Source organism: Trachurus japonicus, chromosome 12 (genome assembly GCF_045865225.1).
Source record: "Trachurus japonicus isolate A0001 chromosome 12, Traja_1.0".
NCBI classification, from domain to species: domain Eukaryota; kingdom Metazoa; phylum Chordata; class Actinopteri; order Carangiformes; family Carangidae; genus Trachurus; species Trachurus japonicus.
Genome location: NC_140918.1, coordinates 6,063,433 through 6,090,900, shown reverse-complemented (window position 1 = coordinate 6,090,900; position 27,468 = coordinate 6,063,433). Strand labels below are relative to the sequence as shown.

The 27,468-nt window shown below is 43.0% G+C and overlaps 1 protein-coding gene across 3 annotated transcripts in view; it reads left to right on the top strand.

Annotated features, from left to right (window-relative positions):
• The window catches only part of LOC146976971 (tenascin-like), a 61,324-nt gene extending 33,951 nt beyond the window's left edge, over positions 1 to 27,373 (top strand). Inside the window, exons 13-30 of one of the 3 annotated variants that reach the window (XM_085792770.1) lie at positions 998 to 1,405; positions 2,465 to 2,743; positions 6,330 to 6,602; positions 6,718 to 6,990; positions 7,992 to 8,264; positions 9,891 to 10,205; positions 12,865 to 13,137; positions 13,322 to 13,444; positions 14,287 to 14,430; positions 14,559 to 14,678; positions 16,367 to 16,510; positions 17,293 to 17,423; positions 17,883 to 18,015; positions 22,210 to 22,361; positions 22,966 to 23,062; positions 24,577 to 24,738; positions 25,416 to 25,579; positions 26,673 to 27,373. In XM_085792770.1, coding sequence (XP_085648896.1) covers positions 998 to 1,405; positions 2,465 to 2,743; positions 6,330 to 6,602; positions 6,718 to 6,990; positions 7,992 to 8,264; positions 9,891 to 10,205; positions 12,865 to 13,137; positions 13,322 to 13,444; positions 14,287 to 14,430; positions 14,559 to 14,678; positions 16,367 to 16,510; positions 17,293 to 17,423; positions 17,883 to 18,015; positions 22,210 to 22,361; positions 22,966 to 23,062; positions 24,577 to 24,738; positions 25,416 to 25,579; positions 26,673 to 26,783 — 3,575 coding nt within the window. In that variant the 3' untranslated portion in view covers positions 26,784 to 27,373. The remainder of the gene's footprint in view (positions 1 to 997; positions 1,406 to 2,464; positions 2,744 to 6,329; positions 6,603 to 6,717; positions 6,991 to 7,991; positions 8,265 to 9,890; positions 10,206 to 12,864; positions 13,138 to 13,321; positions 13,445 to 14,286; positions 14,431 to 14,558; positions 14,679 to 16,366; positions 16,511 to 17,292; positions 17,424 to 17,882; positions 18,016 to 22,209; positions 22,362 to 22,965; positions 23,063 to 24,576; positions 24,739 to 25,415; positions 25,580 to 26,672) is intronic. The other 2 variants (XM_085792771.1, XM_085792772.1) reach the window with 2 other exon arrangements.
• Positions 27,374 to 27,468: the final 95 nt, after the last annotated feature.

Genomic DNA, 27,468 nt, shown 5'->3' with positions numbered 1-27,468 from the left:
AAAGTGAAAGTATTGGTGTTTTTAATCATAATTTTAAAAAGAATAATAATTAGTTTAAAAAAAAAAAAATTTTTTCAATCACTAGACATTTCAGGCGACCTCATTTGAATTCCAGGCGACCTTATGTGGGGTCCCGACCCCAAGGTTGAAAAACACTGGAATAACCCCAATTTTAATCACAGCAGTGGTTTTTATAAAAATTAATTAAATATGGTTTAATTCAGGTGATCAGTGCCTCTTTAAGTAGAGTGAGTTGTAGAGAAGCTGATTTATTAAGAACATTTTGGAGTGGACTCTTAAATTTTTCCAGAGCTGTATATTGTCCAACCTTTTAGCATGACACAATGTGATGACAAATCTGACAGAGGTATTTATTTATTTATTTATTTATTTATTTATTTATTTACACACACACATACACATCAAAAGCCCATGTGACCTCATCCCATCTGTCATCTCCGAGGCTTCAGAACAACGGCACGATTCAAACACAAGAAGAAATCGACAGTCAGATCAGATTTCTCCTTAAAGTTTGAGCCGTTTGCCTCTGAAAGCTTCGTGCCACTAATCCCCTCCACCACATCCATCCCCATTTAAAAAAACGACCCGCGGAAATGAGGAAATGACGTCATCATACGTCACTCGCATGTCAATCAGAGTGACTGGAGCGGTCACAACAACAACATGGCTGTGCATGGCTTCTTCATCCATTTGAAGACGACTGTGTACTTCCACCGTGGTGGGCTACTCAGGACCTTCAAAGGTTAATGACGCCGGCTCAGGGGTCATTAACGCCGGAGCTGATGCTTGATGACTGTAGAAAAAACAAAATCAATGTGGATCGAAGTGAGGGCTGTTTGCAGGATCATTTAAATCTAAATTATTCCTCTGTGTTTTCTTATTTTAACCCAGTTTTTTCTCCGCAGGTTGTTTCTTTTCCTCTCCTCAGCAGAGCCAGTAACACATTCATACTTTAACCTGCTTTTATTTACCGTAGCACCCCAGCCTACCTCCACTGATGTTCTCACGCTGAGCATCAGAGACGCCACCGCCACAAGCTCGCCGGATAATCAAACAGTTCAAACCCTGCGTCCTCGTCCTGTAAACACTGAGGCTCCTCCCACCCTCGGGGAGAGGTCCCCCCCCCCGGGGAACCTCTCGGTCACCAACGTGACCTCCACTAGAGTAAGCTTGGCTTGGTCGGCGCCCGACGGGGCGTTCGAGAGCTTTGTGGTGGAGCTCAGTTCTCCGTCAGGGGCCGCGCAAGGTCACGTGACCTCGTTACCAGGAAGTGTGAGAGAGGCTCAGATCGAGGGTCTGTCGCCCTCTACAGACTATGATATATCATTACAAGGGCTGGTGGAAGGGAAGAGATCTTTGCCTCTCAAAGTTTTTGCCACTACAGGTACATGAAGCAAATATTTCTCTTTTTTTTTTTTAGGAATTCATCCTCATCATCAACATCATCATCAGCACTTTCATTTATCTTTAATGCCTTAAATATTTCAGGATGGCTGCATGGTAATTGTCTTTTCCACAGATGGTTTTATTTTGAAATTCTCCTTCATCCCATATCTTCTCAATCCCCTGACTCTTCTTTACATTGATGCTACAAAAAAAAACAGAGATTTTGAAATTAAAGTCAAAATATTGAGAAAATAGTCGTGATTCGAGATGTTGTGTTTCAAGAGTCGTAATATTTTGAAAATATTACAATATTTCAGTGTTTAAGTCATAATATCTCGATAATAAGTCATTTATATGTCCACATTAAACACTAAATTGAACAAAAGTCACAATACTGAGAAAAATAATTATAATTCATGGTTTTATATGTAATTCTGTACTTTAGGAATCTTAATATTTTGTGAGTTAGTCACAGTATTTCATGGTTTATGTCAGAATATATTGAGAATTAGTCAAGATTAAACAAAAAAAAAATCTGAATTAAAATAGATAGAAACCACATAATTAAGAAACTGATTGTTGTTACATTCAATGTCATTGCACAGTTTATATTTTGTTAATATATCATCATAATTAAGATTCTAACACTGGAAAATATAAAATTTGATGTCATCATAGTCATTATATTTCAAAATTAAACACAGATGATAACAACATTAAAGCTCCAACATTTTGAAAATGATTAAAGTCATAATATTTGTCCAAATTAAAGTCACAGTATTTAAAGTTTTATGTCTTAAGTCATTATTTGAACCAAAAAATGATGTAGTGTCAAATTTCTTCTCCAAAATATTATGACTCTTTCCTGTGAACTTTTTGTTTTTAACTTTATTCTGATAAAAGTTTGATTTTAATTTCAAAATCTCTCTTATATATTTTCCTGTTGTCTTTCATGATGAATATTGTAAAGGCATGTAAGGGTCTTTTTTTAATTTATTAATGAATCATCCATCTTGCCACTCAGTTGACTCCCCCCTGTGATCTGTCTATCTACCAGCGGAGCTGAGGCCCGTGGTGGTGAACCTCACCATCTCTGACATTACATGGGACGGCTTCACTGCGTCCTGGAGCCCCTCGGGGGCCGAGGAGTTTGACTCCTTTGTCATTGAGGTAACAAACTTGGAGAATTACGCAGAGAGCCAGAACCTGACTCTGTCCGGCGGCGCCCTGAGCCTGGCCATCACAGGCCTCAGCGCCAACACCAGCTACATGGTGGGGCTCTATGGGATGTATCAGGGCTCCTTCACTGAGCCAGTGTACAGTGAAGCCACCACAGGTACCAGACACCTGCAGCGCCTCACTCCTTCACTCTTCTTCACTCTCTCTCTCTCTTTCTTGCTCTGTACCCGTCAGTATCTGAGCAGCAAACACACACACACACACACACTCTCACACACTCTCACACTCACAGAGCACCGGTACCTCGCTGCATGAAACAAACGAGACCGACATATTGTACGTCAGGGGTGTCAAGTTCAGGGGCCACAAACTGTACAGCGCAATTTGCTCTCATGTGGGCCGGACCAGTAAAATAACAGCGTAATAACCTTTAAACAAAGAGAACGCTACATTTTTTCCCCCTTTGTTTTATTGCAAAGAAGTACAAGTACCTCATTGAGATGCTTACAGTTAATGAACTATCCGGTAACCATTTAATTTACAGGCCGCTAATTACGTGATAATGTCAAGAAATAGCCAAGAAATAACAGTCACTTTCATAGAAATGTTCATTATTTCATTGTAATGTCATGTTTCATTGTAATGTCATGTTTTTCATAAAGGCAAAATATTACACATGCTTTTCAGGCCTTCAAGTCCTTGTAATTGGTTGTTATTTCTGGCCCATTTCTACGCAATCAATTGTTATTTCTTGGCTACGTATATTTCTTGACATTACTATGGTTATTTCTAGGCTGTTTCTAGACATTATGACACAATTACTTGTTATTTCTTGGCTATTTCTTGACATTATCATCTCATTAATGGCCTGTAAATTAAAGAGTTACCAACTATCCTTTTACAAAATATTATAAACAACCTGAATTTTTGAGAAAAAAAGGCACAATTTCAACAATATTATATTATGTAATTGTCTATGTCTGTGTAATTTTCACACTTTGGCAAATTCATCCCTCTGGCGTGTTTGACACCCCTGCTGTACATAATAATAACAACCCAGTTCCTGTTTTTGTTGTCCGTCTTGTGACTGTACGTCCATCACCGTGGCGACGTCAGTGTACTGATACTGAGCTGCTTCATCTTAACCAACATGCCATGAAAAAAACAAAAAAACAAAAACAAACATCCTTTCACCCTCCGGCCACTGTTTGTGTCTGTAGCTGAGAGAGAGAGAGAGAGAGAGAGAGAGAGAGAGAGGGGGGCAGGGTGGTGATGATGGCCGCCGCCCGAGCTTCATCACCGAGCAAAACCTCCTCCTCCTCCTCCTCCTCCTCCTCCTCCTCCTCTTCCTCCTGGACTGCTGCTGTCTCCATCCCAGTTACCAAAGTGCATGAAAGTGCATCCCTCCTCCTCCTCCTCCTCCTCCTCCATCCCTTCATCCCTCCATCCCTCCATCCCCTGCATCGTGGTCAGGTTTGACGCTGATGTGCTGCAATGATTGCAAAAGCAAAACCAATAACTTTCACTCCCCTCCCTCTCCCTCCTCCCCCCTCCTCCCGCCCGTCACACAGCGACCGACCGCGTGATCATCTCATTTCATCCCATCATCCCCTCATTCAGTGCGTTAATTGATTAACCTTGAAAGATCATTTGCCCGTGGATGTTGTACAGCGCTCACTGTCTGGTGTGAGTCGTGGTGAATGTAGTGTGAGTTGTGACACCGACACAGTTTATTATTTATTTTTTTCACAGAAGTTAAATATCATCATTTCCTTTTTTTAACAACTAGGTGGCAAATGATTAAAACGCCCTCTCTTGTCGTTGTCAAGGTAAAACGCTGATCATTTAATCTGAGGTTAAAACAGTAACAGTGACGCCATCTTGTTTTCCATCTGATAAAAACAGCTGCATGTTTGTTTGTTTGTTTATTTGCCTGGATATATGAATTTCTCATTGCATGTACAAACAAAAAACAAACAAAAAAAACCCATAAAAATATATAGTGGGGCGGCTTAGCTCAATGTATCACAACAGTTGTTCATCTTGTGATAAAAGCACATCATTTGGTACAGTAGATGTGTTCATGGATATGTTTGAAACAAATCTGGATATTGGGCCATCACAAAATAGTTAGTGGCCGTAGAAGAGATTTGATTTGTTAAAATGAACAAAAATATCCAAATGACTCATTAAAATATTTTTTAAAATGCCAAATACACATTAAATTATGAAAATGTGGGACACAAAGGATGCTTTAGTTTTTATCCAACTAATTTATAAGCTTGTGTCAGAAATGTTGCTCTTGTTTTTGTACTATACATTGCTATATGTTATCAATTGGGAACCCCAATCAAAATAAGAGACCGTTGACTGTGAAGGGGAATCTTAGAGCCAATAAGAAGTTATAAAGAGTTTATGTTCTGTTCAATTACATTGTAATTAGACTTTCCCCTCTTTAAAAAGTCTCTAAATTATATTTGTGGTGCTGAAAACATGAATTTTGAAAATGGCTGCCACAGTCGTAAGGATAAAAATTTGCGATGGCACAATATCCAGATTCATTAAATATACAGTATATTCAGCAATGACTGAACCAAATATGATGCTTTTATCACAAAATGAACAATAGTTTAGCTTTGCTGCCACACTGATATGTTTTTTATTGAAGTTTAACTTTAAGTGCTGATCTGCTTGGAGCTGCTGCGGTGCGACATTATGCAGAAACGATCCTGAACTCAAAGTGCATGATCAGATCTCGCTCCGTGTGCATGAAGAAGACTTCAGATCCTCTCCTTATTCACATCTCACATGTAAAATCAACACTTGCAGGCAAATATTCTCCAGCTCTGAAGGCTTTCTGTCTCTCCTCTTTGGCTTTAGATGACTCTTATCATTATAAGTATTTATGTATCTATTTATTAAAGAAAACTAATAGTTTGAATTGGTTTAAAGCTGCTGGGTGAATTACGGTGGTGGACTTTCTATTTGCATGTATTTAATCTTTTATTGAGCTACTCAGGAATTGGGAGTTGGTGCTGGTGAGTGTCCTGTAACTCTGTCCACTTTTATTTTTTAATACGAAAAACCAATCAACCAACTACTTAGTCACATTTATATACAGCTGCGGAAATGATTGAAGAGACCACTTTTACAAATGTTTCTTAAAAAACATCTCTACATGTACGGCACTCACTCAGTCCATTCCAGTTTTTTTATTTTATTTGAAATGTCAACACAAACACAACTCATTCTGCTTAATGAGACACTGATTGAGATGATTGATACCTGAACCACATCTGGTTTTATAGGAAGATTATAAAAACCACTGCTGGGATTAAACATTGACATTATCCCACCAAATTGATTTACAAACTCTTCCTAAGTTAAAATATTTGTGTTGTGTGGTTTAGGAATGAACATAAACATGTTTTTCTTTTTTGCATTATTCAAAGTCAAAATGTCAATTTGACTAGTTTTCTGCCAATAAATGCTCTAAATGAGAATATTTTTATTTTAAATTCTGGGAGAAATGTTGTCAGTAGTTAATAGAATAAAACAAAAATATTCATTTTACTCAAACACATACCTATAAATAGTAAAACCAGAGAAACTCATCATTTTGAAGTGGTCTCTTAATTTTTCCCCTGGCTGTATATATACATACTTATATATTTATAAGTCCAGACTTAATGTGATCTTTAAAGTGGTTTTGATGCAAAACTAACACTGGTTTCTTTCTTTAGTGAATGAGCCATTGGTTGGCAAACTGTTTATCTCAAACTTAACGTCAGAGAGCTTTTCAATCCTGTGGAACGCCACTGAAGGAGAGTTTGATGGTTTTATCCTGGAGATTATTGATTCTGATTGGCTGATGGAGCCAAAGGAGTATAACATATCCTGGGATGTAACGTCCCACCACGTCTCAGGGCTCAGGCCCAGCACTGATTACATAGCCTACCTCTATGGGACGTTCAAGGGATCCCGAACCAGAGCTGTCAGTATTGTTGCATCAACAGGTATTTTTTGATTCTCTGTGTGTTTATTTTTTATTTTTTTTAGTCAGCTTTTATTAATATTGTAAAGTTGACGTGGAATAAATGAATATATACCATATCTTTCTCTCCCCTGTAGCTGAAGAGCCTGATTTATCCAGGCTAGTTGTTTCTAACATTACCTCAGACAGATTCTCTCTGTCATGGCGGACAGGAGAGAAGGCTTTTGATAACTTTATAGTAGAAGTCAGAGAGTCTGCTTTGCCCTCGCAGGCAATGGGGCGCGCTCTGCCCGGAGACGAGCGCTCCACAGTCATGGTCGGGCTCAAAGCGAGCACAAGCTACAACATAAAGCTGTACGCCAGCGCTGGTGGCCACAACACGCAGCCTCTATTTGCTGTAGCTACAACAGGTATCACCGCAAAAATAGCATGCATGTGTGGACACTGCATGTGTGTATGCACCCAAACAACAACACAAATTTACTGGGTAACGCTTTCATTTACAGGCCGCTAATTACGTGATAATGTCAAGAAATAGCCAAAAAATAACAAGTAATTGCGTAGTAATGTCAAGAAATAGCCTAGAAATAATGGTCAATTTCATAGTAATTAAGGATGTCACAATTATAGATTTTCATGGTATGATTAAGAGATAATCATGGCATTACGATTATTAGGCTATGCATTGATTAATTTCACAACGCTATGAATCAAATATAAGTCAAAATATACTTACGTTACTAATTATTAATACACAAAATATTCAAAGTATCTATTAACTTGAGCAATTATTAATCCTCCATGTTTGAAATATTCAAGTCATTAATTGTCATCTAAATGTTAAAAAAAATAGCTTGTAAAGAAAAATTGAATTAACTTATCTATCAGGAAATTGGTGTCCGTGATAGAAGACAGACTGGCTAAAGAGCGGTTGAACGGGCATTACATGACATTCCCGAAAAGTGGTGAAAAATAATTGTTTTGGTCACTCACAATAGCTAGCTAGCTGACGACGCTAGCTAAAATTAACGTTAGCTACTAGCTAACATTAACGTTAGCACTAGCTAACGCTTAATCTCCGCCAATCTCCCATTTCTTCCACCTTTTAACCATATTGAAAAATTAAAAAGTAGTTTTTGCCGGAAAAAATTGCTGTCTACCTAGCTTGTTTCATAACGGTTTCATCCCAGGGTTGTCCAACCTTAGAACGTTGCACAACTCGTGACATGGAGAGAAGCGCTCTGATTGGTGGATCACAGACCAATCAGAGGGCCAACAAAGGGTGAATTGTTATTTCTTGGCTATTTCTTGACATTATCACGTAATTAGCGGCCTGTGAATTAAAGGGTTACCATTTACTGTCACGTACCAGTTTTAACTAAAAATCGCCGTGTTCTGTTGTTTTGTTCAGAGGACGTCCCACAGTTGGGAGCCGTAGCTGCTTCGTCTGTGAGCCCACATGACCTCAGCGTGTACTGGAGCGCTGTGTCAGGCCACTTTGATGGCTTTGTTGTGCGGGTCAGTGACTCGGAGCAGCAGTCTGACCCGCTGGAGTTCAGACTGCCCGGTGACAGCCGTAACGTTACCGTCTCTAACCTGGTGGACGCCACAGGCTATGACATTGAACTGTATGGTATTTCTCATGGGCGACGCACTCCCTCTGTGTTAGCCCACGCCGTCACAGGTACTACGTATGTTACTCATCATCATCAACATCATCAACAACATTTCAAAGGTTTTGCATCAGGTCTTTTAACGGACTTGAGCTTCTTAGTCTCCTGGTGTCAGCAACAATAGGTACAACAGAATCAACTCTGAGAGCCATTAAGAGCAAATATGACCTGCATCATATACACCTGTTAAAACCATTTGATTTAACTTTGACATTTCCACAGCACTGTACTTGTTTTTCCAAACAGATGCGACAACACAGCAACAAAAGGCTGTAAATACTTAAAACACAAACACAAAAACAACACTTCCCATCCACTTCCCATTAACCTCAAAGATGCTAAGTATGGTTAAATCAGTATAAACAACTTGTATCAGTTTTATATTTTGACCTCAATTGTCAAAAACTGCAAATATAGTCTTGATTTACATTTGTTTTATCTTATAATTAGTTAAAGAGGAACTCTGCAAGATAATAGAGAAAAGGCAACTGGACTTGCATAGTTCTTTAATAAATATTGGCTCCACTGTCATTTAGTTAGCATTATGAGCATGATAAAAAGGCTGAATTTTATCTTCTACTGTCTGGAGTGCACATAACTGTCAGAAAAAGGCACGAAGCGATGAATCTGAGCTATAATCTGAGGAATGCACAGGAAGTGTCTGACGAAGCAGTACCACTAACGGCCACTAGGTGTCTCAGTAGATTTCTATTGAAAAAGAGCCAACTGCTCTTTAAAGAAGAGCTATACAAGATTTTTACCTTTATTAAATTTTAATTATACATTTATTTAACAGCTTCAGAGTAATTGTGATGGTTAGATGACTTGTTACGGGGAGAATGGAGGCTCTCTGCCTTCCACCAAGCGTCTCTTGGCCGAAAACCAACCTTGTAAGATCAGAGCCTCCGACCCGGTGTCCCAGCGGCACCGCAACACAAACACGCCCCATCACCCGTAATATTGTTTATGACAAATAAGCTTTCACAAATATACACATTGTAAATAATGTACATGATAAATAACCTTATCCACCGCTCCATGGATTGCTTTCTCACTGGCTTTGTTGAAAACAAGCAAAAAACACTTCTAAAAACCTCCTAAGGCGATCTGAGAAAGTTGAATCTAGGTCGACTGGACTTGGTTGTAGATTCTTGAAGGTGTTTCACTTCTCATCCAAGAGTTTTTCTTCAGTTCTTCAGCCTGTTGGATTAGAGATGAAGCGTCTTCGACCAGGTCCAGTTGACCCAGATTCAACTTTCTCAGAGACCTGTGAGAACCTTCACAGAGTCCAGATGTGATGTTTTATCACATCCTCAATCACTCATGTGTTGGATTCACAACTCTAGACTGTCAGATCTAACCCCAGCTCATTGAGTAAAGACAATAGTAGAAACAGTAAAATCCTATGGTGCGTGTCTTATTTGCCCTTAGTGTGTTTTTAATTGTCTTTAATCTGCTGACGACTCTTTGATCCTTTGAAAAAGACTCATCACCTCAGGAACAACAACTTCTTTGATTTTGCTTTTGCAACCATTGCACACATGATGCTCCTAATCCAATCTTGTTCCCTTCCCTCTCACAAAACTATGAAACTCACCTCCCCTCCCCAACCCCTCCTCCCACCTCCATCCCTCCAGCCTCTTTGCCTAAAGTGGAAAACTTGACCATTTCCAACATAACTCCCTACGGCTTCCGTGTGTCGTGGGAGGTGAAGCAGCAGCAGCAGCAGCAGGAGGAGGATTCACCCCCCTCTAGTGTCGGCTTCAGCCGCTTTCAGATAGTGGTGACTGACTCGGGCTGGCTGCTGGAGCCTCAGGAGTTCACTGTGCCGGGAAACCAAAGTCGGCTGGACATCTGGGGCCTCATCACCGGCATAGGATATGAGGTCAGGCTGACGGGGGTGTCAGAGTCAGGGCTTCTCTCTCGGCCTCTGACCACGGTGGCTGTGACAGGTACCGCTCAGTTCCCTGCCAAGCCCCTCCCTCGAATCACTTTAAACAAAAAAACAAAACAAACAAAAAAAAAAGTGCCGGTCCTCGTTTTATTTGCAGCTGCTGTGTTTTAAGATCCAACTCTGAAGTTTCACCATCACAACCCTGGCTGGTCTTTCCTTGGGATGCACCGATGCATCGGCTGAACATCGGTATCGGCCTTCGGAGAATAATGATGACAATGGCCCATGTTTATCTGTCAAGTGCCAAGATGCAAGAGAAGTCAATTGAGCGAAAATGTCGGTTGTGTGGTAATAATGAAGATTTCTTTCCTTCACACCAAAGAGGAATAAATATTTGGAAAGAAAGAAGTTTTCGCAAAGAAAAAACATTGGTACCAGCATCGGCCAAATTGTTATTTTAAACATCGGTATCGGTATCAGCCCAGAATTTCACAATCGGTGCATCCCTAGTCTTTTCTTAGAATAACAGAAATCCCTATTGGATGTTGACCAACGCCTTGTTTGGATGGTGAAGCTCCGGCTCAGTACTGTGACTGTAACATTAACAACTTTGTTCCCAGAATGACCTCCTCTTCCTCCTCCTCCTCCTCCTCCTCCTCGTCCTCCTCCTCACTCCTTCCTGTTTGTTTCTTTGTTTGAAGCGTTGTTCCTTCTTGGTTATGCTGCAGCTTCGTCACCGGGGAGGATGAGATGCGGAGCTCCCAGTCTTCTTCTTCTTCTTCTTCTTCTTCTTTTTACCTCCAAAAAATATGAGCAAGCAAATATTTGTTTGTTTTCATATTTTAAAATGTGTTTTCCTCCAGAAACCTTTTTTTGATTGGGTAACAACTAGGGCTGACCTCCAAAAGTCGACGATTCGACGATTCGATTCGGAGGGGTCTGATTCGACTATGAACCTCGTAGTCGAATCTAACTAAGACCGTACCATTCTGACTATATGGGGGTGCCCACGGCTGCTGAGCATAAATTGTTACATAGAATGTCTTTTTTCGTTATAAAAAGACTATTTTGATACAAAATCTGCCTACTTTCTGTTAATAAAGAGTTCAAAATTGTGTGTGCGTTTAAACGGTAGTCTTACGTATTAATAAATCACCCACTGCAGTTGCACAATTAAATGAGCGGAGGTTTTTTTTTTTTTTTTTCAAATGAGCGGAGGTGAGCAGTAGGACCGTCAAAGTCACTGCAGAACACTCACGGAGTGGCAAAAAGACGAGGGGCAGAGCCGCCAAAGTTTAAAATCAAGGAAGTCTGACAGTCTAACTTTGTCAACATTTATCATGCATGACCTGACAGAACAGCAAAACATTGTGAGGATATCTGACTTTGACCGAGTTACATTCAAGAACCTGCTTTCAGTCACGGAAAATAAATTAACTCCAGCGGTGATTTTTTTTTTTTCGATGGATCAGCTGTGTTTACCGTTTCAAGTGTTAATAGTTCTGATGGTTAGACAGATGAATTATTCCCTAACACATCCTAAAGTTTGACATGTCAGAGTTTTTCAGAAGAGGAACTTGTTTTTTTTTCCGACTTCCGAGTTGTATTGAACGCACCATAAGTGTCGGGAGTCACAGCTGTAATCTCGTCCCTCTGCAGCCTGTCTGTCTCTCTGCCGGTGCCGCGGTCACACTGTGTGTGTTACAGGATTGATTAACGTAATGTACGGATTGTCGAGTCCTTCTGACCTCAGTTTGTTTTGATACTACATGTTTTACCCGGTTTCTCTGTGTCCACGACCACCGCTATCCTTCACCACGTTGAGGGATGAGGGATGACTCACAGTCCGAGCAAAAGGAGCGTTGTCCAGGGCAACGTAACATAAACGCATACCCTGGCTCACAATGGCTACTAAAAATCATCCAAAGTGTGGAAAATAAATAAAGGTATTTGTTTTACACCTACCATATTTTTGGGGTGTTTTAGCTCTTTTGTTTGAAACGGAAAAAGTCGCAAATTTGCTGCTATCTAAAAAAAAAAAAAAAAAAAAAAAAGGTTCGACGATCAGTCGACTATGGCAAAATCTGACGAATCAGATTCGACTATGAAAATCCTTAGTCGAAAACAGCCCTAGTAACAACATGATCTTTGTCGTATCATGTCTGTGGACGTCTCGTCTTCATCTCTTGGTCGTCTTTTTTTTTTTTTTATAAACTAGGTCCAAAACAAAACAAAAAAACAAAAGTGGGAAAACACTGATAAATCAACAGCCACTCTGAGCATGAAGTGTCTGTTGATTTAAACCTCTAATCTCATTCGTTTCATTGTCTGTGAATGCACTGACTGGCCTTCAGGACGCATGGGGACCTCGTCTCGACTGGTGTTTGCTGAAATCCTTCCCACAGATCAACTAGACCCTTTTCACTGGAATGTGAACCTCTTAACCGATCTAAATAAACACCTACAAAAAAAAAAGCATCTCGTCTTCTTTAATTCTCCCTCACAACGTGGTCCCTGCACTAACGGACGCCTCAGCATGCCCAGACCGGAGGTGATGGACAAACGGGCCTTCAGGCTGGACTCTAACCGTCTTGACCGCCGCTGACTCTTCGTCTTCCTCTTTCGGTCATCTTTTCATGATGAATATAAAAAAAAAAAAGCCCACCAAAAACCAAAACCTGCTGCAACGTTGTTGTCTCCTCTCCTTGTCTAACCAGAGGCCGAGCCGGAGGTGGAGCATCTCTTTGTGTCGGACATCGCGGCCGACGGTTTCCGTCTGTCGTGGACGGCGGATGAAGACCTGTTTGACAGATTTGTGATTAAACTCAGAGACAGCAAAAGAGTAGCTCACCCTCAGGAGGTCAACGTCCGCGGCGACGAGCGGACCAAGGTTTTAACTGGACTCATGAGTGGCACTGAGTATGAAATCGAGCTTTACGGGGTCTCGTTGGACCAACGCTCCCAACCGATTTTTGGTGTTGCTCAGACAGGTACATGACAAGATACTAACCACTGAACTGTCTGGGTGTGGGAGCCACTAATCGTCTTCATCCCTCTGGTTTAGGATTAACTCCACGTCCGTCTAACGGAGAACGGTCTTCAACGTTTCCTCTTTGCTCTCATTCACCTGTTTTTGTTTTTTTGTCCTGCACGTGTCTCCTCACGCTGTCTCAGGCCTGAGCACGCCACGAGGTCTTCACTTCTCCGAGGTGACCGACTCCTCGGCCGTGGTTCACTGGTCCTCGCCTCGCGCTCCCGTCGACAGCTACCGCATCGCCTACACGCCCTTTGAAGGAGGTAAGAGGTCAATCAGGGTCACCGCACCTCCTGTTGCTTGGTGACATTTAATTGCAATACAAATACTTGTACATTTATTTTAATTTGTAGAGCTATAACTGTTCAAATGTGTTAAATAAAGCTGATTTTAGCCACATTTGTGGTTTAGTTAGGATTTTCTTTAATATCAATAATATAACACATCTTCTTATGACAAAAAGGTGATGTGATAGGAATCACAGTGTTATGTTTTACATCCAAATTGCAAAGTGAATCCATATGTTTTCAATCAATATGAAATAAAACTTTTCAATTACACTTATAGTGAGGAAAATAAGTATTTGATCCACAGTTTGATCTCCCACAGAGAAATGGACGGTCTATAGTTTTTATGGTGAGTTTATTTAAACAGAAAGAGACAGAATATCAACAAAAACATCCAAGAATAATATTATCATATAAAATGACATAAGGGCAAAAATCAGCAGGGGATCAAATACTTTTTTCCCCACTGTACATGTAACATAAAAACAGCATTTATGCACATTTAAAATAGCAAGTAGGTACATATTCTCCAGAGGTGGAAGTCAGATGAGTTATTTTATTTGTTTGTCAGCACAGGAGATAAAAACGGTGAGTAGAGGAAGAGCTACAGATCACCTCACTGGTAGAAGAACATAGTCATCACTGAAACCGAGATAATCCAGTAAAAATCAACACTTAACTCTATATTTAAGACTTAATCTGTATTTTCTATGGAAATCCACCAGGGGCCTAAACAGTACAACTATAAAGACGATGAAAGGAACGATATGTGACGTTTCCAGGTCAGGACTCGTGTTTAGTTCCTCTCTGCTCCACAGGAAGCCCCATGTTGGTGACGGTGGACGGCGGTGTGTTCGAGGCCCTGCTGCCCAACATGGTCCCAGGGAAAACCTACCAGGTGACGGTGAGCGCCGTGAAGGGTCTGGAGGAGAGCGACCCCAGCACCGACACCGTCACCACAGGTCGGCTTCACCTCACACACACACACACACACACACACAAACACACACACAAACACACACACACACCTGGCTCAGGTCATAGACACATGTCCTCTGATGCTCTTTGTGTGTGTGTTTCTGTCCTCCAGCTCTGGACCGACCTCAGGGTCTGACCGCAGTGAACGTCACCGACACCTCGGCTCTGTTGCTGTGGCAACCGTCTGTGGCCACGGTCGACGGCTACGTCATCACCTACTCAGCTGAAACAGGTTCGTTCATAGACGTCACTGATACGACAAGATGCACAATTCAGAAATATCTTTAAAAATTGTCTTAAAAGGATCAGATGCGTTAAAATGTACATTTTGTATTCATTATGACATTTGAACCTTTTTTTTTTAAAGGGGAACTAAACCCCTCAGTTTTGGATGACGTGCTCTAAGCTTGAAATTCAAAAAATGCCTTGATTATGGGCGGGACTCCAGGAGCACTCTCCGACCCCCCCTCCCCCCTGCGCCCCATTCACACCCGCGAAATCACACAAAAGAGAAAAAAAAGTAATAAACACACATCAACACTTCTGCTAGCGCTAACGAGCTACTAACGAGCTACTCTAACAGCACTAGTAGCGTGGACACTACTAGGAGAGGACGCCAGAGCCGTGACACAGCATCTACAGCTGATCCGCCGGCTCGTTAGCTCGTTAACGGCTCGTTAGCGCCGGCCGCACTAACGATTCCCGTTCAGGCAGCTGTTAGCAGCCGTTAGCCGCAGCAGAGCAGCTAGAGCGCCTAGCAACCGTTAGCCGCAGCAGAGCAGCTAGAGTGCCTAGCAACCGTTAGCGGCAGGCAGCAGCCGGTGCTGATTGGTCGGGGAGCTAGTGGCCGGTGACGAAAGCTGCCTCCAAAACGTCATCTGCCTCCATCTCAGCCAATAGAAAAATTCGATTGTAATAGCCGTGTTTCAACCCATAGAGGGCAGTCACTCTACATTTTTACTACAAAATACACCAAATTGAAATATTTTGACTAAAATGTCAAAAGTTGGACCAGAATCAACTGACAACACTACCTTATACCCAAATACATTTGTTTTCAGCAGAAAAAAGTGGTTTAGGGGTTTAGTTCCTCTTTAAGTATATTTTTGGGGTTTCTTCGCCTTTAATGGACAGGAGAAAATGTTAACCATTTTTAACAAAAATCTGACTGAATGCCCTGAAAATGTCACATGGTGTAACCACAGAAGAATGATAATATTAAATATTCTACAGTGGATTTAAGTGTACTTATAAAAAAATATACTTTCTTCCTGGAAACATTAAATTGAAATAGTTTTGTTGTTGTTGTATTTCTATACTGAGCAGGACATAAACCAAAAAACACCACTTCTTTTCTAAATAATGTGACAAATTATGTAAAATTTGTTAAGAAACATAGATTTACATTTATTCTGCATTTGAGTCCAGGTTTATTTTCAGATTTTTATGAAAAACTCAAGAGTACCCATCTGAGGAAATCTGGTCAGCCCGAAGTTTGTAGCCGAACTAAAGTTTGCCATCCACCATAAAACGCTAGTTTAAAAAAGTATATATATTAAACCAAGTGGATTATGGTGATTAAAACTGAATAAGTATAAAAGAAGACAGGAGGACGTTTGTCTTCCCTGTGTGTTTATTCTGCATGAAGTGGCCAGATTTAAAACACTTTAACAATCACTCACAGAACTTTACGCTATGTAAAACTGAGAAGTTCGTAAAAAGAAGGAAAAATAACAATCACAGAGTTACAATGTGTCATCATCGTAAATAATATAATATAATATAATATAATATAATATTATATAATGGGACCTCCGGTATAGACTGGACCTATGGCGGCGCCCGTGTCGGCCATCTTCCCTGCAGACCGGTTCCTCTTGAAAAACTGTGTGTGTTTCTATGTGTGTGTGTGTGCTGCAGTGTCTCCGGTGGTGGAGCATGTTTCAGGAAACACGGTGGAGTTTGAGATGGGCTCCCTGGTCCCAGGAACTCACTACATGGTCGGAGTTCACGCCATGAAACAGGCTCAGAGGAGTGAATCTGCTGCCACAGAGTTCACTACAGGTGAGTGAGGACGACTGACGGAGAAGTGACCAGGAGCTGTGGAGCTAAGAGACGTTTCTACTGTGTAATGTGTTGAATGATGATGGATTCACTACCTGTCTGGATAAAGAGTGAGTGATTTAACCTTCCCGTTGTCCTCCTGGGTCAAGGAAGGAAGGAAGGAAGGAAGGAAGGAAGGAAGGAAGGAAGGAAGGAAGGAAGGAAGGAAGGAAGGAAGGAAGGAAGGAAGGAAGGAAGGAAGGAAGGAAGGAAGGGAAAAACAAAGGAAAGATAGAAGGAGGGAGGGAACAGATTGGGTCAAAAAGGAAGGAAGAAGTAAGGATGAAGGAAAGGAAGGGAGGACCAAAGGGAAAGATGGGAGGAAAGAAGGAAGGGGAAAAGGAAGGAAAGATAGAAGGAGGGAGGGAACAGATTGGGTTAATTGGGTTAAAAAGTAAGGAACAGATTCGTTCAAGGAAGGAAGAAGAAGGAAGAATGAAGGAAGGAAGGGAAAAGGATTGTGGAAAGAAACAAAGATGGAGGGAGGGAACAGATTCGTTCAAGGAAGGAAGAAGAAGGGAAAGAGGGGAGGAAAGAAGGAAGGGAAAAGGGAAGGAAAGAAAGATGGAGGGAGGGAACAGATCAGGTCAATTGGATCAAAAGAGGAAGGAAGGAAGGAAGGAGGACAGGAAGGTTAAAAGGAAAGAGAAGAGACTGAGTTTTTCACTTCTACTGGATTAATGATGATGGGGGGAAAAAAAGTCAGTTATTGCAGATTTATTTTATCGACGTTGTGTCTTCAGGTGTGGATCCTCCTCGTGACCTCACAGCGGTGAACATCCAGACTGACGGAGCCACTCTGACGTGGAAACCTCCTCAGGCGGCCGTCACCGGATACACACTCACCTTCTCCTCTGCTGACGGCACGATCAGGGTGCGTTCGCTACGGTCACTACGTTCATCATGAGGGACGTTATAAAACTACAGATGTTAACTTGTCACTGAGCGTCATTCTGCAAAGTGTAACTTTTTTTTCTTGCCTGGCTTTTTTTTTTGGCTGGCTCTAATACTCCTTCGTAGATAAAAAAAAAAAAAACTGTCAGGTTTCAAAAACAAAAGTTACACCTTGGGAAGTGATGTTATTTTTATTTAAAGCACAAGTAAAAGTACTAATACCACTGCTCTATAGTACTCTAATGCCAGTACAAGGACAGTACCAGTTTATGTGCTCAACAATCAACTCAACAATACTGCAAGTTAAAGTACTGCTGCTACACTGAATGATACTTTTTATTGTCCACGATGCTCCTGCTCTCTGTTAATGCTTTGTGTGTGTGTCTGTGTCTGTGAACTGTGTGTGTGTGTGTGTGTGTGTGTGTGTATCTGGACTCAGGAGGTGGTGCTCAGCCCGACAGCCTCCTCCTACAACATGGCTCAGCTCAGCGGCTCCACAGAGTACACCGTCAGACTTCAGGCCATCGCCGGAGCTCAGAGGAGCCGACACGTCACCACGGTGTTCACCACCAGTAAGACCCACCGCACAACTACCACACAACTACTACACAACAACTACACAACTACTACACAACAACCACACAACTACTACACAACAACAACTACACAACTGCACCGCCTGTGAGATCTTCATGTTGAATGAAAACATAGAAAAATATTGTTTGATTTTTCTCTTTCACTTCCTGTTGTTCCCTTTCCTTTTTGATCTTTGCTCTGTTACTGTTGATAGTTTTTATTAAAGGGATAGTTCACCCAAAATTCAAATTCCACTCATTATCTACTCACCCTTATGTCGACTAAGGGCTGGGAGAAGTTTCAGAGTCCTCCGTGCCTTCTCTGAGTTACAGGGGGGCTCGGTAGCGAACGGGGCTCACTTTTCTTTGTCCAAAAAGACACACCAAAAAACATCCAAATACCTCCATAGTGCTCGTCTGTAATGTCCCTCTTGTATTGAAGCCCCAACATGAGAAATTGTTCCGAAAAAAATTAAATAAGTCTATATTTTAAGCTTGTTTGTAGCGGAAGCTCCCAGTGTCTCAGTTCACTGCTCTTCCTGTGTCAGTGCAAATCTCGCAAGATTTGCACTGACACAGGAAGAAACTTCTCCCAACCCTTAGTCGACATGAGGGTGAGTAGAAAATGAGTGAAATTTGAATTTTGGGTGAACTATCCCTTTAAAGTGTAAACACAGAAATCACTTCCTCACCCTCAGTTTCCAGCGACTCCGTCTCCGTTCCGACGCCGACTCGGTTTAGTTCAGTTTGACGTATCAAACCTTCAGCCACTGGATTCGTCGCGTCTCTGATCCGTCTCTGAGATCATGACAGAAGAACTACAAACTATCGTGATAACAGCCATATATAAAGTGAGATTAAAATATAAACAACATTGATTTGCTGTTCAACATTACTTGGTGATATTTTTTATTTTTACTTTCCGTTTGTATTCTTGTAGAACGAAGTATTGCAGTTTTCCGCCTCCATGATTAATATTTTTTCATCCATGACGTCCTGTTAAGCTCTGATTGACTGATTGATGACTAGAAGTTTGTCCTTTGTGTTTTATTTTGAAATTTTCCCGGAAGCTCTGGATGCAAAAATAGACGTAGTGGAAAAAGCTGTGATTGACTTGAATGGGATCGAACAGAGTGGAAACGGAGTCGGTGGAAACTGTCGGTTCTGTGTGTGTGAAGGTTTGAAGGATCCGATTCTTCACATTTCACCTGATCCAGTTTCTTTTTCCTTCGGTCTGATGGAAAAATAACGTTTCCATCAACTTCTCTCTTTCCATTCTCCTTGTTTTGTTGCATAAGAGTGATGAAGCTGCAGCAGGTGTCCTCTGTGACGTCTCTTTAATGTCTCTGTCTCTCAGTTGGACAGCTGTACAGATGTGTCTCTCAGTTGGACAGCTGTACAGATGTTGTCTCTCTGTCTCTCAGTTGGACAGCTGTACAGATGTTGTGTCTCTGTCTCTCAGTTGGACAGCTGTACAGATGTGTCTCTGTCTCTCAGTTGGACAGCTGTACAGATGTGTCTCTCAGTTGGACAGCTATACAGATGTGGTGTCTCTGTCTCTCAGTTGGACAGCTGTACAGATGTTGTGTCTCTCTCTCTCAGTTGGACAGCTGTGTACAGATGTTGTGTCTCTGTCTCTCAGTTGGACAGCTGTACAGATGTTGTGTCTCTCTCTCAGTTGGACAGCTGTGTACAGATGTTGTGTCTCTGTCTCTCAGTTGGACAGCTGTACAGATGTTGTGTCTCTCTCTCTCAGTTGGACAGCTGTACAGATGTTGTGTCTCTGTCTCTCAGTTGGACAGCTGTGTACAGATGTTGTGTCTCTGTCTCTCAGTTGGACAGCTGTGTACAGATGTTGTGTCTCTCTCTCTCAGTTGGACAGCTGTACAGATGTGGTGTCTCTGTCTCAGTTGGACAGCTGTACAGATGTTGTCTCTCTGTCTCTCAGTTGGACAGCTGTACAGATGTGTCTCTCAGTTGGACAGCTATACAGATGTGGTGTCTCTGTCTCTCAGTTGGACAGCTGTACAGATGTTGTGTCTCTGTCTCTCTGTCTCTCAGTTGGACAGCTGTACAGATGTTGTGTCTCTGTCTCTCAGTTGGACAGCTGTACAGATGTGGTGTCTCTGTCTCTCAGTTGGACAGCTGTACAGATGTTGTGTCTCTGTCTCTCTGTCTCTCAGTTGGACAGCTGTACAGATGTTGTGTCTCTGTCTCTCAGTTGGACAGCTGTACAGATGTGGTGTCTCTGTCTCTCAGTTGGACAGCTGTACAGATGTTGTGTCTCTGTCTCTCTGTCTCTCAGTTGGACAGCTGTACAGATGTTGTATCTCTGTCTCTCAGTTGGACAGCTGTGTACAGATGTGGTGTCTCTGTCTCTCAGTTGGACAGCTGTACAGATGTTGTGTCTCTGTCTCTCTGTCTCTCAGTTGGACAGCTGTACAGATGTTGTATCTCTGTCTCTCAGTTGGACAGCTGTACAGATGTGGTGTCTCTCTCTCTCTCTCTCTCAGTTGGACAGCTGTACAGATGTTGTGTCTCTCTCTCTCTGTCTCTCAGTTGGACAGCTGTACAGATGTTGTGTCTCTGTCTCTCAGTTGGACAGCTGTGTACAGATGTGGTGTCTCTGTCTCAGTTGGACAGCTGTACAGATGTTGTGTCTCTCTCTCTCAGTTGGACAGCTGTACAGATGTGGTGTCTCTGTCTCAGTTGGACAGCTGTACAGATGTTGTCTCTCTGTCTCTCAGTTGGACAGCTGTACAGATGTGTCTCTCAGTTGGACAGCTATACAGATGTGGTGTCTCTGTCTCTCAGTTGGACAGCTGTACAGATGTGTCTCTGTCTCTCAGTTGGACAGCTGTACAGATGTGGTGTCTCTGTCTCTCAGTTGGACAGCTGTACAGATGTTGTGTCTCTGTCTCTCTGTCTCTCAGTTGGACAGCTGTACAGATGTTGTATCTCTGTCTCTCAGTTGGACAGCTGTACAGATGTTGTATCTCTGTCTCTCAGTTGGACAGCTGTACAGATGTTGTGTCTCTCTCTCTCTGTCTCTCAGTTGGACAGCTGTACAGATGTTGTGTCTCTGTCTCTCTGTCTCTCAGTTGGACAGCTGTACAGATGTTGTGTCTTCGTCTCTCTGTCTCTCAGTTGGACAGCTGTACAGATGTTGTGTCTCTCTCTCTCTCAGTTGGACAGCTGTGTACAGATGTTGTGTCTCTGTCTCTCAGTTGGACAGCTGTACAGATGTTGTGTCTTCGTCTCTCTGTCTCTCAGTTGGACAGCTGTACAGATGTTGTATCTCTGTCTCTCAGTTGGACAGCTGTACAGATGTGGTGTCTCTCTCTCTCTCTCTCTCTCAGTTGGACAGCTGTACAGATGTTGTGTCTCTCTCTCTCTGTCTCTCAGTTGGACAGCTGTACAGATGTTGTGTCTCTGTCTCTCAGTTGGACAGCTGTACAGATGTTGTATCTCTGTCTCTCAGTTGGACAGCTGTACAGATGTGGTGTCTCTCTCTCTCTCTCTCTCTCAGTTGGACAGCTGTACAGATGTTGTGTCTCTCTCTCTCAGTTGGACAGCTGTACAGATGTTGTGTCTCTGTCTCTCAGTTGGACAGCTGTACAGATGTTGTGTCTCTGTCTCTCAGTTGGACAGCTGTACAGATGTTGTGTCTCTCTCTCTCAGTTGGACAGCTGTGTACAGATGTTGTGTCTCTCTCTCTCAGTTGGACAGCTGTGTACAGATGTTGTGTCTCTGTCTCTCAGTTGGACAGCTGTACAGATGTTGTGTCTCTGTCTCTCAGTTGGACAGCTGTACAGATGTTGTGTCTCTGTCTCTCAGTTGGACAGCTGTACAGATGTGGTGTCTCTCTCTCTCTCTCTCAGTTGGACAGCTGTGTACAGATGTTGTGTCTCTGTCTCTCAGTTGGACAGCTGTGTACAGATGTTGTGTCTCTCTCTCAGTTGGACAGCTGTGTACAGATGTTGTGTCTCTGTCTCTCAGTTGGACAGCTGTACAGATGTTGTGTCTCTGTCTCTCAGTTGGACAGCTGTACAGATGTTGTGTCTCTGTCTCTCAGTTGGACAGCTGTACAGATGTTGTGTCTCTCTCTCTCAGTTGGACAGCTGTGTACAGATGTTGTGTCTCTCTCTCTCAGTTGGACAGCTGTACAGATGTTGTGTCTCTGTCTCTCAGTTGGACAGCTGTACCGTCTCCCCAGAGACTGTGCTCAGGTTCTGCTGAACGGAGAGACGACGTCTGGAGTTTTCACCGTCTACGTGGGAGGAGAAGAAAGTCAACCGCTCCGAGTTTACTGTGACATGAGCACCGACGGAGGAGGATGGATGGTGAGAGGGGAGGAAGGAGGGATGAGGGAGGGAGAGGAGGGGAGGATGAAGAGAGGGAAGGAGAGGAGAGAGGAGCTACTGTAACATTGATGACACTGGTTAAAGGCTGAGAGGGAGAGAGGGATTGAGGGAGGAATGGATGGTGAGAATATCAATCTGCTACGATTGGTGGATAGATTGAGTGATGGGAGGAAGGGATAGATAGATGGAGAGAAACAGAAGAGTAGATGTAAGGATAGATAGATAGAAAGAAAGAAGAATGGATGGATGGACGGACGGACGGACAGACAGACATACAGATAGATAGAAAGAAGAATGGATGGATGGACGGACGGACGGACAGACAGACATACAGATGGATAGAAAGAGACAGACAGAGAGGGGGAAAGAAAGAAAGGTAAAAGACAGATAGGGGGTACAAAGAAAGAAGTAAAAAGACAAAGAAACAGGGTAGATAGAAAGAGAGAAAGAAAGACAGAGAGGGGGATAGATAGATAGATAGATAGATAGATAGATAGATAGATAGATAGATAGATAGATAGATAGATAGATAGATAGATAGATAGATAGATAGATAGATAGATAACTTCTCCTCCTCTCTCAGGTTCTCCTCCGGCGTCAGAACGGGAAGCTGGAATTCTTCAGGAACTGGAAGAACTACACGGCCGGCTTCGGGAACATGAACGATGAGTTCTGGCTCGGTAAGACCGAAGACCACTCCTCCTCGGTGGCACAGTGGTTAGCACTGTTGCCTCACAGCAAGAAGGTCCTGGGTTCGAATCCCGGGCCGCCCAGGGCCTTTCTGTGTGGAGTTTGCATGTTCTCCCCGTGTCTGCGTGGGTTTCCTCCGGGTGCTCCGGTTTCCCCCACCACTAAAAAACATGTCGGCTAGGTTAATCCTCCAGTCAGTGCCCCTGACCAAAGGCACTGGCTCATAATCTGGAGTTGGTCCCCGGGCGCTGCACCGCGGCTGCCCACTGCTCCTCAGGGATGGGTTAAATGCAGAGAAAGAATTTCACTGTACTAGCTGTATATGTGACTAATAAAGTACCTTTACCTTTACCTTTACTTTCCTCTCCTCCTCTTCTCTTCACCTCCTCTTCTCCTTATCTTCTCCTTCTCTTCACCTCCTCTTCTCCTCTTCTCCTTCTCTTCACCTCCTCTTCTCCTTCACTTCACCTCCTCTTCTCCTCTTCTACTTCTCTTCACCTCCTCTTCTCTTCACCTCTTCTACTTATCTTCACCTCCTCCTCTTCTCCTTGTCCTCACCTCCTCTTCTCCTTCTCTTCACCTCCTCTTCTCCTCTTCTTCTCCTTCTCTTCACCTCTTCTTCTCCTTCTCTTCACCTCCTCTTCTCCTCTTCTACTTCTCTTCACCTCCTCCTCTTCTCCTTCACTTCACCTCCTCCTCTTCTCCTTGTCCTCACCTCCTCTTCTCCTTCTCTTCACCTCCTCCTCTTCTCCTTCACTTCACCTGCTCCTCTTCTCCTTGTCCTCACCTCCTCTTCTCCTCCTCTGCACCTCCTTCTCTTCACCTCCTCTCCTCCTCTTCTTCTCCTCTTCTCCTTCTCTTCTCCTTCTCTTTACCTCCTCTTCTCCTTCTCTTTACCTCCTCCTCTTCTCCTTCTCTTCTCTTCCTCTTCACCTTCTCTTCTGCTTCTCTTTACCTCCTCTTCTCCTTCTCTTTACCTCCTCTTCACCTTCTCTTCTCCTCCTCTCCTCCTTCTCTTCTCCTTATCTTCTCCTTCTCTTCACCTCCTCTTCTCCTCTTCTACTTCTCTTCACCTCCTCCTCTTCTCCTTCTCTTTACCTCCTCTTCTCCTTCTCTTCTCTTCCTCTTCACCTTCTCTTCTGCTTCTCTTTACCTCCTCTTCTCCTTCTCTTCTCCTCCTCTCCTCCTTCTCTTCTCCTTATCTTCTCCTTCTCTTCACCTCCTCTTCTCCTCTTCTACTTCTCTTCACCTCCTCCTCTTCTCCTTCTCTTTACCTCCTCTTCTCCTTCTCTTCACCTCCTCACCTCCTCTTCTTCTCCTCCTCTCCTTCTCTTCTCCTCCTCTTCTCCTCCTTCTCTTCTCCTTCTCTTTACCTCCTCTTCTCCTTCTCTTCACCTCCTCCTCTTCTCCTTCTCTTCTCCTTCTCTTCACCTCCCTCTCTCCATCACTGCTGACTCACACACCTCCTCCTCTTCACCTCCCTCTCTCTCTCTCTCCCTCTCAGGTCTGTCCAACCTCCATAAGATCACCTCCTCCGGTCACTACGAGCTGCGCGTCGACCTGAGCGACCGCGGCGAGACGGCCTTCGCTCAGTACGACAAGTTCACCATCGCCGAGCCGCGGACGCGCTACAAGGTCTACATCGGAGCGTACAGCGGGACGGCAGGTGAGGGGGACGGGCGGGTGGGGTTAGTCCCAGGGACGGGTGGAGACACACTAATGCTAACGCTGATGCTAATGCTAATGCTAATAGAGAGCCTAAGCGGAAGCAGGAAGTAACGTCGCCATGGGACCTCAACTCTGAAAAACTATCCATGCAAGTGAACGGGACTGAAAGTTTTATTTCGTGATCCGATTGAATTGTGCCATGAGAAAAAAATATGACCTCTACCCGTTTAAAATATCACGTTTCATCCGGGGAAAAAAAGCAGTTTATCGTGAAACGGCAACGGAAGAATGTATTTTGTGTGACGACGCTCTGCAGACTACAGATCTGTGTCCCACAAAATATACGTCACCAACTGACACGGGAAAGGGCAGCATTTGGTGTGTGACGTCACCTACACCACCTGTAGTCTTTCTGGTCACAGATTCTTCCGAATTTTATTCTACAATAGCTTTACGATAAACTGCTGATTTCTCTTCATGAAACGTGATGTTTTAAACAGGTAGAGGACAGATTTTTTTCTCATGGCGCAATTCAATCGGATCACGAAATAAAACTTTCAGTCCCGTTCACTTGCATGGAGACTTTTTCAGAGTTCAGGTCCCATGGTGACCGTTACTTCCTGCTTCCGCTTAGGCTCTCTATGCTCATGCTAATCAGTGGCGTTTGTCCTCCAGGCGACTCGATGACGTACCACCAGGGTCGACCCTTCTCCACCTACGACAACGACAACGACATCGCCGTCACCAACTGCGCCCTCTCCTACAAAGGAGCCTTCTGGTATAAAAACTGTCACCGTGTCAACCTCATGGGGAAGTACGGAGACGACAGCCACAGCAAGGTGCGTACACGGACAGGAGAGAGCCGTCAACATGAACCTGTTTTTATTTTATTTTATTTTATTTATTTATTTAAAAAGGACAATGTACATTAATAACATCAGCTCTTTTCTCTTTTTAAGGAAAAGAGAAAAGAAAAGCCCAACGTAAATGTACCGGAGTTAGCAAGTAGCTAATTTTCACCCGCTGTCCTCTGGCAGTTTACATAGAAAACCTGTTGTTTCTGTCAGGATTTTATGCAGCAGATAAAGGAGAATTCCGGTCTTTTTTTTTTTAAGTATATTTTTTGGCTTTTTATGCCTTTATTTGATAGCCATAGTATAGATAGACAGGAAAGGGGGAGGCAGAGAGAGGGAGAACGACATGCAGGAAAGGTCTGCCCGACGCGGGACTCGAACCGGGGACGCCTGCGTTGAGGACTGTAGCCTCTACATGGGGCAGCCGCCTTAACCACTGCGCCACGCACCGCCCGGAATTCCGGTCATTTTCTAAATAACGCTCCACAGCTCTAGGTCCACGAGTGCGACCATAGGAAAAAATCTGAGAAAAATATGTGCAGACCGGACCTAGCTCTCCTCCTGCTAGCTGCGCTACGCTGTAGTTAAACAGCAAAGTAATGGGGGCAGTTCTTCTAACCGCGACTTTGGCCTCTATATAACGCTCAAAAATATCACTACAAATGCTTTGCAACATCCACCAGTTCCTTACCACACAACACTGAGTGTGGATAACTCTGTTTATATGAGAGAGCAGTGTTAACGTGTGTTTTTATCACGTCGTAGACCTTACTAGTCGACTGTCGAGCTCGGGACTGTTTCCATATCAACAAAGACAAAAACGCAAGGAAAACATGGATTTAGGAGGAAAACAATGATTTTGGATGGGAAAAAGCCATCAATATGGATATAACAGCTTTTTTTCCCCCATCCAAAATCATTTTTTTCCTCCTAAATCCATGTTTTCCTTGCGTTTTTGTCTTTGTTGATAGCAGTGGAAATGCACCTGTGCATGTTGTGATATTTAAAAAAATAAATCTAACAGCTAATGATCCCGACTATTCCTTCTTCTTCTCCTTCTTCACCTCCTCCACATCAGGGGATCAACTGGTTCCACTGGAAGGGCCACGAACACTCGATCGAGTTTGCAGAGATGAAGATCCGACCGGCCAACTTCAGGAACTTTGAGAGCAGGAAAAAACGATCATAGACTCGTCCTCTTCCTCCATCCCTCCATCCCTCCTCCTCCTCCATCCCTCCATCCGTCGCCAGCAGCAGAACGAACATCTGTGTCCCCTCCATCTTCAAGTATTCTCTCAAATCACTCACACACCGAGGCGATCACACAGAGTGTAATCAATCAATCAATCATTCAATCAGTCCAAAAACCAATAAGTGTTGATTACACATCTCTTGTGTTAGTGTGTGTGAGTGATCGTTATTGGGACTTCAACATCTGCATTCGTTTGAGAATTAATTGTAAAAGTTGTGTAAATGGATCCACTGAAGCAGAAACATGTCAAAGGCACATAGGAGGCGTCAGTCAGGGTGAGAAATAGGCCCCGCCCCCACATGATGTCATCACCATACGATGTCATAGTGATTTTAAAACATTTTGTGATACAACTGCAAATTATGTCCTGAAAGGGAAACATCTGTGTCAACATCTGTTTTAACCAATAAGATAAAATAAGTTCTCAGTCTGTGAGATGTGACAGACTGATCGACACAGGCAGAAACAGTCAATTCATATTTGTTATTTACATAATAAAAGATCAATACTTGGTGTCTGAGTATCAATGCAACTTGTATGTTTTGTCAAATCCCCCGTGTCAGACTTCGTCCTTCACACCCTCCGAAGTAGCAACAAGTTAATTCAATGGTGCTAAATTAGT